Raw genomic sequence first — 12,283 nt, 5'->3', positions numbered from 1 at the left:
GGCAACAAGAAGGGATCGAGTCTTAGGAGCTCTCTGATAAAACTCATCAGCTCAGGACTCAAACTTTCGAGAGACAGAACCTACAAAGGGACCCAGTGAGGCAGTTCTCTTACTCAAGGTAACCTGGAAAAGAGCAGAAAGGCTCTGCTCCCTGGTGTTGGATGGGCGGCCCGCCAGAGGAGTGGCCCGCCAGAGCGAAAGAACTTCAGCCTCCCAGAGGCAGCCCCAGGGCACTGGGAGCTGCAGCTCACAGCAGCAGGGGAATCTCCTGAGCTGCACCCCGGGGAGCACTGGGCACAAAGTGAGGGACCCCTGCCAGAACGATCACGTGGAGCCCAGCCCTCGGGGCACACAGGGAGCAGCTTAAGTCTTACTGCAGCCCAGAGCCAGAAACAGAAGCAGGTGGAGCCAGTAAGCAGAAGCCCCCAGGGCATGAGTGCTGAGCCTAGGGAGGGGAGTGGAGAGAGACTGTGGAGCTCTGTCCTCTGTCCCTGGAACAGGACTCTGGGGCTCTGACCACATTCAGATCCTGTGATCTGCAGTGATCTGCATCTGCAGTCTAGGTGCCCCCATAGAACAGCAGGGCCAGCCCCCCCCCACCTCAGCCCCGTGGCAGAGGGGGGCGCTTATGGTCATTCACAGATCAGGAGGGAGGACAGAGCCTCACACACAGGGATCCTTGTGGGAGTGTCCCAAAAGCTCAGGAAGCACCCCAAAACCAGGCTCAGGCTAAGAAAATGAGTAAGCAGAGGAAAAAGAGGAACCCCATTGAGAATACTTTGCCTGTGATCCCAAGAAGGATCAATATACTCAGTCTAAAGATAAGGAAGCACAAGCTCCTGCATCTAAAGACTCCAAGAAAAAAACAGAAATTGGGCTCAGGCCATGACAGAGCTCAAAAAACACTTTGAAAATCAAGTGAGGGAGATAGAGGAAAAATTGGGAAAAGAAATGAGAGATGCAGGAAAAACATGAAAATGAAGTCAGCAGGGGGCGGCTAGGTGGCGCAGTGGATAGAGCACTGGCCTTGGAGTCAGAAGTACCCGAGTTCAAATACAGCCTCAGACACTAAATTACCTAGCCATGTAGCCTTGGGCAAGCCACTTAACCCCATTGCCTTGCAAAATCTAAAAAAATGAAGTCAGCAGCTTAGTCAAGGAGACCCAAAAAAATGCTGAAGAAAATAACCTGTTAAAAACCAGCATAGGTCAAATGGATAAAACAGTTCAAAAAGTTACTGAGGAGAAGAATGCTTTAAAAAGCAGAAATGGCCAGATGGAAAAGGAGATAAGAAAGCTCTCTGAGGAAAACAAATCCTTCAGGCAAAGCATAGAATGTAGCTGAAGGAAGCTGCTCATTTTATGAGAAATCAGAACTCAATACTTCAAAACCAAAAGAATGAAAAATTAGAAGAAAATGTGAAACATATTGAAAAAAACAACTGATATGGAAAACAGACTTAGAAAAGATAATTTAAAAATTATTGGAATACCTAAAAGTCATGATCAGGAAAAGAGTCTTGACATCATTTTCAAAGAATTATTACAGGAAAATTGCCCTGATATCCTAGAAGCAGAGGGCAAAATAGAAATGGAGAGAATCCACCGATCTCCCCAAGAAAGAGATCCAAAAAAACAACCCCGAGGAATATTATAGCCAAGTTCCAGAACTCCTAAGTCAAAGAGAAACTATTACAAGCAGCCAGAAGGACACAATTCAAATACCATGGAGCTGCAGTCAGGATCACACAGGACTTACAGCAACTACATTAAAAGCTCATAGGGCTTGGAATATAATATTCCAGAAGGCAAAAGAGCTTAGAATGCAACTGAGAATCAACTACCCAGCAAAACTGAATATCCTCTTCCAGGGAAAAAGATGGACTTTCAATGAACCAGGGGAATTTCAAATGTTCCTGTTGGAATGGCCAGAGCTGAACAGAAGGTCTGATTTTCAAATACAGGACTCAGGTGAAGCATAGAGATTGGAGGAGAAGGGGAAAATATGAGGGACTTAATGATGATGGACTGCATGTATTCCTGCATAGAAAAATGACACTGGTAATACTCATATGAACCCTCTCATTTAATAGAGCAGGTAGAAGGAGCTTTTATAGTTGAAGCACAGGAGAAAACTGAATTTGAAGATATATTGTGGTGTAAACATGAAGTCAATAGATAAAAGGGAAATGTAATGGGAGAAAGAAAAAGGAGAGGGGGGGAATAGGCCAAGATATTTCACATAATAAGATTTTTCTTTATTACAATGAGCTATTGCAATGATATGGAAGGGGGGAAGGCAAGGGGGAATGAGGGAATCTTTGCTCTCATCAGAGGTGGCAAGGAGAGGAAACAGCAAATATACTCAATGGGGTGCAGACATCTGGAGTAAGAAGGAGGGGGAAGCAGGGGGAAGGGGTGGGTATGTGAGTGATGGAGGAGAGGATGGACCATGGGGGGAGAGTGGTCAGATATAACACATTTTCTTTTTTACTACTTGCAAGGGGCTGGGATTGGATGGCCTGCCCAGGACCATAGGGCCAGGTGGATGCTGGACCTAAGGGGTGGTATGTGGGTTCGGGGTCTCTTGGCCCCAGGACCAGGGATCTGTCTGCTGCACCACTCAGCTACCCTACAGCAGAGTCAGTGAAAGGAGAGAGAAAATATAGTACATGGTAGTGGAGACGTATGAATGGAGGGAGTTGCAATCAGCAATGGCAACAGTGCAAAAACATGGAAGTAATTTTTTCAATGGACTTATTCTAAAGAATGTGATCCACCTGAGACAGAGATGGTGGTGTTGGAACACAGACTGAAGCACATTTTTTATTATTATTATTTTCTTGGGGCTGTTGCAGGGCAAATGGGGCTGGGTGACCTGCCTGGGGCCGCAAGCTGGGTGATTGTTGGGTGTCTGAGGCCAGATTTGGACTTGGGTGCTCCTGGCTCAAGGGCCAGTGATCTGTCTGCCACCCAGTCACCCCTACTATCATTATTACCATTTTATTTTATTTTATTTTGGGTCTTTTTTTCTGGTTTTGTAGGGCAATGGGGTTGGGGTAGCTTGCACGGGGTCACACAGCTGGGTGATTGTTGGGTGTCTGGGGCCGGATTTGGGCTTAGGTGCTCCTGGCTCCAGGGCCGGTGCTCCGTCCACTGAGCCACCTGGCCATACCTACTATTACTATTATTATTATTATTATTATTATTATTAATTTTAATTTTTTTCTCTACCCTTTACTTCATCACTTATGCGGGTCTACATTTTCTTGGGGAGGGGGTATTATGTTTACTCTTAAACAAGAATATTTTAGTAATGTATTAAAAAACATTATTTGTACAAAATAAGAATAAAGGCTGACAGATTGCTTTCTGTGGGGGGGGGGTTGGGGGAGGGAAGTAAGACTGGGGAAAAAATTGTAAAACTCAAATAAAATCTTTAATGAATAAAAAAGAAAAAGAAAAAAGAAAACTAAACAAGAAAAAAGTTTTCACAAAATTCCTGCCAGTTGGAACATAAAACAGGTAGAAAAAAGAATGCCATATATTTAAAATCAATAGTCAATTAATTAGAATTAGAAAACTGTTTTAGAGCATTAAGTTTAATTGATTTGGCATCTCCTGCCCAGCCAGTAGAGCCATGTAGGGATGACTCCTGGGACAAATTTATTTTGGGACCAAGTAGGAAATATAATAGTATAGAAGATAGCAGTGAAAGAGGAAGGTCACAAAATACAGTAAAGGGAAAATGGCTTGTGCCCCAGGGTTCTGCAAGAATTTAATATGCCTCTAGAGAGAAGAGTTCCAATTACCCACCACTAATTCTGCCTCTGTTGGCCTGCACAGAATAAGTTTAGGCTCTTAAATTAACTGTATCAGGACCCAAGTAAAGAGAATGCATCTAGGTAAGAATGAGTTGCTTTATGCAAAAGAATTTCTTTCCACACAAAGAACCAAGAATTTTGAATTTTGTTTTCAAGACGACTTGGTAAAAATCAACCTTTAAAAATTCATTATTTTACTAAATATAGTTTTGGTGGATTAAATGTGGATGTCAATGGGATGGGAAACTGAGTTGTAACATGATTTAAAAGAAATTTCATAATTTTGAGAATACTGATAATAAAAAACATACTGGGTGAACTACTATTGCAAGGGAAAGGTACATCATTTGACATCATTGTCCACGATAAGTTTGTGTAAGAATGGGATCATGAAACAGCAGCAAGAAGTAAGGTGAATACTTTCAACTTGGAATTTACTGAAAGGATAAACTGAGGACACTTCAAGGACACCCTAGACAGCAGGGTTGGGGGGCTGGGGGTGGGAGAAAGGGGTTGCTTCTTACTGGTGAATCATATATAAACATAATGGTTGGGCCGAACCAGAGACAAATAGATTAACCTCTCAGATGGACTAAGGCAAAATGTGTTTTTCCAGTAATAAGTGAATTGTCAGGTAACAAATAGAGAGTAAGTCAAAGCTACTCTTAACCTAGACTAGGATGTGCAGTTACCTGGGCAATTAAGAAACTGTACTTCAATGGATGAACTTCACAAACTCATTCTTTTAAGCCCAAGTAGAAAAGCCTTGACTTAGTCATAAGTCAGCTAGAAATAGGAGCTTATGGTTTACAATGGCTGAACTTATGACACCCCTGAAAATGGGCCCTCCCACCACCCTTATGTGAGTACAAAGTGACTGAACCTCTATAATCCAACATAATACAGATGGAGATCAATGCAAAATAGGCTATAAGGGCCAGGAGACATCATGCTGGTATGGAGTTCCCAATTACAAATAAACTATCTTTAAAAATATACTGTTTTCTGAAGCACTTAATCTCAAGGCTGCAGAGAGAACTAGGATAAAATATGTGAACACTACTCAGGAACCAAGAAGGTTAAACAAAGGCACATGAAAAAATATATATTTTGGGGGGGGGTTTCTTAAGTAAGATCTTGATATGGTAAATTATTTTGTTTAAAGTACAGTTACTGTTAATTAGGTCAAGCCATATTCAAGCGCAAACATATCAAAAAATTGAATGAGCAATCTATTTTTTTTTTTAGGTTTTTGCAAGGCAAATGGGGTTAAGTGGCTTGCCCAAGGCCACACAGCTAGATAATTATTAAGTGTCTGAGACCAGATTTGAACTCAGGTACTCCTGACTCCAGGGCCAGAGCTCTATCCACTGCGCCACCTAGCTGTCCCCAAATAATTACATTTAAAAAAAATTTAAAAAGCTATCTGATTCTGAGCTATCTCATTGGAAACCTTTTTATGAGCTTTCCATCAAACCATTAATGATTCTGGCTAAATCATTTGACCGGTTAATTGTCTGATGTTAACTTAGAAGGAAGTGGAGTACCCCAGGGATCTGTAACGGTTCCTATGATGCTTAATTTTTTTTACTGACTCGAATCAAAGGCAAGCTCACTAACCTCTAGTTTGTAGGCTTCATTTTTTTCCCCTTTTCAGAATATAAAAGAAATGTCTGTCCTCCAATCCTTCCCTTCTCCCATTCTCTATTAATTTTTCCAAATATTACTCACTCTGGCTCAACAATATTCTTTCAGTACCTAAAATATAGTTTCTCTAGATCTGATGATATGAATACATTAAAAGCAACAACACAAAATGCTTTCTTCCTCTCCTTAATTATCATTACTATCAATTTTCTATTAGTCATTTATATTCTATATACTTCACCATTCAAAAATTATTCTTTTTGACAAAGAAACAAATAAAAATAAGTAGTTCTGCTTTTTCAGTCTTCAATATCCATCAAATAATTTAACCAAGTGATTTCTCCATTATATCCTGCTATTCTCTCAGTAAAACTCAATAAATCTGCTTTGTTTTGATTTTCTTCATTCAACCTTATACTCTAGATATATCCAGCCTTCCACTCTAGATATATCCAGCCTTCCACTGTGCTCTCTGCAATGCCAGGTCCACAGGTAACAAATAAGTTTTCCATCTTAAACTTTGCCCTTTCCTCGTCCTTTCATCTTGCATTCACAAAGACCGGGGCTTTCTCCCTGGTGATACAAACTATCCCTTTCCAACACTTGGTAAAACTTTCACACAGTCATCCACCTTCTCACAATCTCTCCCCCAGCCCCAATTTAGTGGTTGTGATGGGGAAGCTGGAATATTTCTTGCTCTCTATTACCACTTCCAGGCTCTCATTGTTATCACCCTAACTTCTTTTCTTTGAGGTTCATTACATCTGTCACCCTATCAAGATTCTAATGATTGCTATTTATAGATCTCCACAATACTCTCCTTCCTTCAATGAATTCAATACCAGTGACTTTCTCTCTCCACTCCAACTCCTGCCCTCATACAAAGGAATATCTATACTGATGCTCTCTCACCTATCACCCTAACCTGCCAATTCTATCTAGTCACTTCTCATGACCTACTCTTCCACTGAACCACAGCTATACAAGACAGACCTATCCATGATCCTGCTATTATTCACAAGAGTTATCATTCTGCTTTCCAACCCCAAAACTTATTCTTCATTTGAACCATAATCTCCAATTTCTCTATCTCTCAGTGTTTATCTGACACAATCACCTCTGAACTGACTAAATTTTCCTCCTATCTCATTTTTGACCCTTGGAGAACTGATACCTATGCTGTCCTCTTTCTGTGAATACCTTGCTTCTTTATCCCCTCAAAGATCTTGCCCTGCCAAGCCTCAACTTTAAATTACTCCTCCCATCTACTGCCTTCACTTCTATTCATATGCTGCTAAAATAAGTCCTATTGACTTAGTGCATGACAAATTTATGATACATCATCTCAACTGAACCCTCACCAGTGACAAGATACTCTGCAAATCCTTTTTCTAAACTTTTCATGCTCTCCCTCTAATGCCCCTCACAACTCTCTCAGTTAAAAACCTGGATTCATAATTCACTTGAAAAATTGGAAGATATTTGCAGAGAGCTCCCACACTACTCAGATACCTCCCCCTACTTTCTTCTCCTCCACCCTAACATAAAGTAGTCCTTTTCTTTGCCAAGGAAACCCCTCTACATGAGCAAGTGACTCCATTCTGCTTCTCTAGCCAATTATCCCCTTCATCATTCCATTTTTCACTAATCTTTTGTCCATAAGCAGTCAGTAAACTGCTTCACAATTACCTACAAATATCTCCCCTTGTTTCCCTCATCCTCCCAAAACGCTCAGCTGAGCCATTTATAATCAGTGCCTCCACTTCCTTTTTTCATTCTCTTCTTAAACCTGACTTCTAAACTCATTATTCAACTGAAACTTCTTTCTCCAAAGTTGTCAGTAATTTCTTAATTGCCAAATCTAAGGGTTTTTTCTCAGTCACCACCCTTTTTGATTTGAGGCCTTCAGTACTGTCAAATCACCTTCTTCTTGAAACTCTAGGTCTTTATGACATAGCTCACTCCTAATTCTTCTCCCACCTGTATGACCACTTCAACGCGATCTCTTTTGCTGAACTTTCACCTAGATTATAACATTAAATGTGTTCCCTCAAAGATTTGTCCTAAATCATTTTCTATTATTACTATTATTTCACTTGGTGTTCTCATCAGCCCCCTAGATATTAACTAGCCTTTCTAGACATACGATTTTCAATTTTATTTATGCAGCCTTAAACTTTCTTCTAATTTCCAGTTTTCAACTGCTTTATGACATTTTTGAACTAGATGTCTCATAAACATCTTAAGTACAATGTCCAAAACTGAACTCATCATCTTATCCCCCAAACTTTCCATGTTTTCTAATTTGCCATTCATAATAATGTGGATTGTACCACTATCTTCCCAGTCACTTTGGCTGAAAATCTGGTGCAATCATCAACTCCTTGTTCTCTCCCCCCCCCCCCCACTCCTATCAAATACCAAATTATTTCTACATTCAGAAAATCCTTTATGACTACCCCGCTGCTGTTCTATCACTACCAGCACCCTAGTTCAGATCCTTATGACCAACACTTGAACTACTTGGTCTACCTGTCTCAAGGCCTTCCCCCCATCCTAGCCCACACTCCAACTCATCCTACACAACAATGATCTAAAGCACACATGTGACCATGACACCCTCATTCAATTAACTCCCTAGCACAAACCCCCACTACCTTTCTGATCATCTTACACCTTGTACAGCCCTTTACTTGGCTGTTCTCTGTCTGAAATTCTCTCCCTCCTCATCTCTATCGCATAGTTTCTCTGACTTTGAGTCTCAGCTAAAATTTCAACTTCTGGAAGAAGTAATTCTTAATTTTACCTTAATGTAGGCCTTCCCTTTGTTGATTATCTGCAGATCTTCCTGTATTTAACTTGTTTGTACATTGTTTATTTGTATTCCTTCTTTAGACTGTGAGTTCCTTGAGAGAAGGGATTGTCTTTTGTCTTTCTCTATATCCCCCCCCAGTGCTTAGCACAGTTCCTAGCACATAGTAAATATTTAATAAATAGATAATTGATTGATCAGCTGATTGAAAAGATGAGGCATACCTCATTTATTAAATTAAGTACAGATTAATCTTACCTGAAGATAGAGCAAATTTTGGATCATCTAGAGATTTTTTCATTTTTGTAGCTTCATATGGATATCCTGAAGGATCTTCAATTTGAGAATCTGAAAACTTAATATTATAATAGCAACATGAATAACATTTAATGCTATTATAATGTAATGCAATTTCATTTACAGTGTAAAATAGCAAATAATTTTTTTTAAAGTCTGTAAACCATTTACATTTCAGAATCTCTTAGGGCAATTTTGAAAACGTAACTACTTATTTTTCCATTTCTGCCTGTCTCTTATTTTTTAAGGTTTCAGTACTGCTACATTCCCAGACTACCTGAGAAATAAACCGAGAAAGGAAAAGTCATAAAACTGATGACATACTTATTTTTTTTTTAATTTTATTTATTTAAGGCATGGGGTTAAAGACTTGCCCAAGGTCACACTGCTAGGCAATTATTAAGTTTTTGAGTCTGGATTTGAACTCAGGTTCTCCAGGCTCCAGAGCCAGTATTCGTTTTTTTAGTTTTTCCAAGGCAATGGGGTTAAGTGGCTTGCCCAAGGCCACACAGCTAGGTAATTATTAAGTGTCTGAGGCCAGATTTGAACTCAAGTACTCCTGACTCCAGGGCTGGTGCTCTATCCACTGCTCCACTTAGCTGCCCCTTCAAGGCTGGTATTCTATCCACTGCGCCACCTAGCTGCCCCCAATGATACACATAAATAAAATTAAGACTTTTTTTTTTTAAACCTGAGAGCATCTATAAATCACTACACTTAGATTGTCTGAAGTTTTCTACCATCTAACAAAAAAGGATCCTTGGTTCTTCTAAAACAGAACATGTTATATTTCTGGACAAAAACAACAAAAAGTTTTTTCCTGTAAAAGCTATTGAGGTGATTATTATAGTGTTTTGTGGTAATTTCAAACATAGTTTCAGATTTTATCTATTATCATTGTTTTGAGGATAACAGTTTTATGCTTTTTTTCCAAACAAAATTGTGCCTAAATTAGCTAAAACATGACTCCTGCTCTATTTCTGTTCTATTTTACCCACTGAAGAATATCCATTTAGAGCATCCAAGAGTCAGTCAACATTATTTCCAAGTATGACCATTCTATTTGATATCACTTTTCCATTGTGGAACACATGTTTTTCCTTCTAATATTAGTCATTTTGTGAAAGAAGAAATAGAACACAAGGGGAAAAAACACACAAAAAAGTAAAAAACAATGCTTTGATATCCATACACTCATGCTCCATCAGTTCTTTCTCTGAAGGTGGATAGCATTTGTCATCATGAGTCTTTTAGAATTGTCTTGGACCACTGTATTATTAAGAAGATCTATGTCAATCACATCAGATCATCGCACAGTGTTACTGTTGTTACTGTAGTGAATATTATCCTAGTTCTATATCCTTCACTCGGTATCACTTAAGTCTTTTCAGTTTTTCCTGAAATCACCCTGCTCATTATTTTTTGTTGGCAAAGCAATGGGGTTAAGTGACTTGCCCAAGGTCACACAGCTAGGCAATTATTAAGTGTCTGAATCCAGATTTGAACTCAGGTCCTCCTGACTCCAGGGCTGGTGCTCTATCCACTGTGCCATCTAACTGTCCCATTGCTCATCATTTCTTTCAGCACAACAGTATTCACATTACATTCAAATACCACAGCTTATTCAGTCATTTCCCCAATGATGTGCATCCCCTCAGTTTCTAATTTTTTACCACCACAAAAGAGCTGCTCTAAATGTTTTCGTACATGTGGGTCCTTTACCCTTTTGAATGATCTTTTTGGGATACACACCTAAGAGTGGTATAGCTGGATCAGAGGGTATGCAGTTTGATTGCCCTTTAGACATAGTTCCAAATTGCTCTATAGGGAGAGCAATTGGAGCAGTTTCCATCCACCACTTATAGTAAATTAGAGGGTGGCTAGGTGCCTAGCTGTGTGGCCTTGGGCAAGCCACTTAACCCCATTTGCCTTGCACCAAAAAAACCCTAAAATAAAATATAGTCAATTACAGTCCCAATTTTCCCACATCTTCTGTGGAACACTCTTGAAAAAAAATGCTCCCCATATTCAGTAATGACAACATCTAGGTTTTCCAAGAAATCTAAATGTGAATCCAAGAAACAGCTTGGAATCATTACATCCCATAATTTTCCAGGCTTTGGAAATATCCTGACAATTTCTTAGTTATTTTATCCATTGTAATTTGCCAGAAAGTTTTGGTCACTTTTTAAAACTGACTTTCATCCAGTGTTTTTTTTCAAAATGTTCATCTTTCATCATTTCCATTATTTGAAGATTGACAAAAATTCTTTTGTGATTTTAGCCTTATTCTTAAAAATTTATTATCTAAGAACACCTGCACCAGTTTAATACATCACACTGACAAAAATTTTCCTTTCCATATTACTGCAAGATGGTATTAAGAAAATGTTTTTAGGACTAACCAGTGATTGATTTGCCATATTTTTCTTTCCCTTCTACAATTACCTCTTTCCTCTGGGATTAATGTTCCTAAAATCCTGGTTTTGTTATTTCTTCTGTCCCATTCAAGTGTAAAGCAATGATATTTAGTATTTGGTCAATCAGTAATGCTGGGCAATAGAGAATTCTATTTGCAATGTCTAATTTAGCACCAAAAAAACACATTAAAAAAAAAAACAGGGTTTCTTAACCTGGGTTCAGTGAACTTGCTTTTTTATTTTTAAATTTTGATAAATGCATTTCAATATGATTGGTTTCCTTTATAATCCTATGTATTTTAATTCATGCATTTAAAAATATAATTCCAAGAAAAGATCCATATTTTTCATTGACTGCCAAAAGAGGTTCCTCTAACACCAAAAAAAGGACATAAACTTTTGGTCTACAATATCAGAAATTTCCATCTGAGAGAATATCTCAACAGTTTATTTAAAAAGTAAAAAATGAAAAGTGAAATTCCATTGAAAATGAGAATCTTATTATGAAACTGATTCAATTAATTTTGGTTTAAAATATAGAAGAATGTCATCATACCACATCCTCTTACATAGACAGATATTCCATGGACCAAATCATGCCTCCATCTATATGCATATATGCATAGATACCTATATATGCATTTTTTTCAGTGAGGAACTATGTGTAAATTAAGAAACCTTTGTGGGGTGGCTAGGTGGCGTAGTGGATAAAGCACCAGCCTTGGAGTCAGGAGTACCTGGGTTCAAATCTGGTCTCAGACACTTAATAATTACCTAGCTGTGTGGCCTTGGGCAAGCCACTTAACCCCATTTGCCTTGCAAAAACCTTAAAAAAAAAAAAGAAAGAAAGAAAGAAAGAAAGAAAAAGAAACCTTTGCTAACTCCCCCAGCAAAAAAGAATACAAGGGCAGAAAATGTCAGTCCTCTGAAAATGGCAAAAAATAATATTGACCAGTTGTATGAGCAACCCATTCTAAGAGATATTTTGTAAATGGGTTGTCAATGAAACAAATTCTTCACAAATAAAAATTACACATGGATACCAATGTTCTCTTAGGAAAAAAAAAAGGAAATTTCAGGGGTGGCTAGGTGGTGCAGTGGATAAAGCACCAGACTTGGAGTCAGGAGTACCTGGGTTCAAATTTGGTCTCAGACACTTAATAAATACCTAGCTGTGTGGCCTTGGGCAAGCCACTTAACCCCATTTGCCTTGCAAAAAACCTAAAAAAAAAAAAGGAAATTTGTCAGATAAAGTACTATGATATCTCCACCCAAAATTTATCT

At 38.8% G+C, this 12,283-nt stretch overlaps 1 protein-coding gene across 2 annotated transcripts in view; it reads right to left on the bottom strand.

The window, feature by feature from the left end:
- Positions 1-12,283, bottom strand: part of CFAP36 (cilia and flagella associated protein 36) — a 49,936-nt gene that overhangs the window by 2,381 nt on the left and 35,272 nt on the right. For both annotated transcript variants that reach the window (XM_074206449.1, XM_074206459.1), the window contains exon 7: positions 8,541-8,637. In XM_074206449.1, coding sequence (XP_074062550.1) covers positions 8,541-8,637 — 97 coding nt within the window. The remainder of the gene's footprint in view (positions 1-8,540; positions 8,638-12,283) is intronic.

This window comes from Macrotis lagotis, chromosome 1 (assembly GCF_037893015.1).
Source record: "Macrotis lagotis isolate mMagLag1 chromosome 1, bilby.v1.9.chrom.fasta, whole genome shotgun sequence".
Taxonomy (NCBI): Eukaryota; Metazoa; Chordata; class Mammalia; order Peramelemorphia; family Peramelidae; genus Macrotis; species Macrotis lagotis.
The sequence above is the reverse complement of the archived record's forward strand: the minus strand, read 5'-3'. Positions and strand labels throughout refer to the sequence as shown.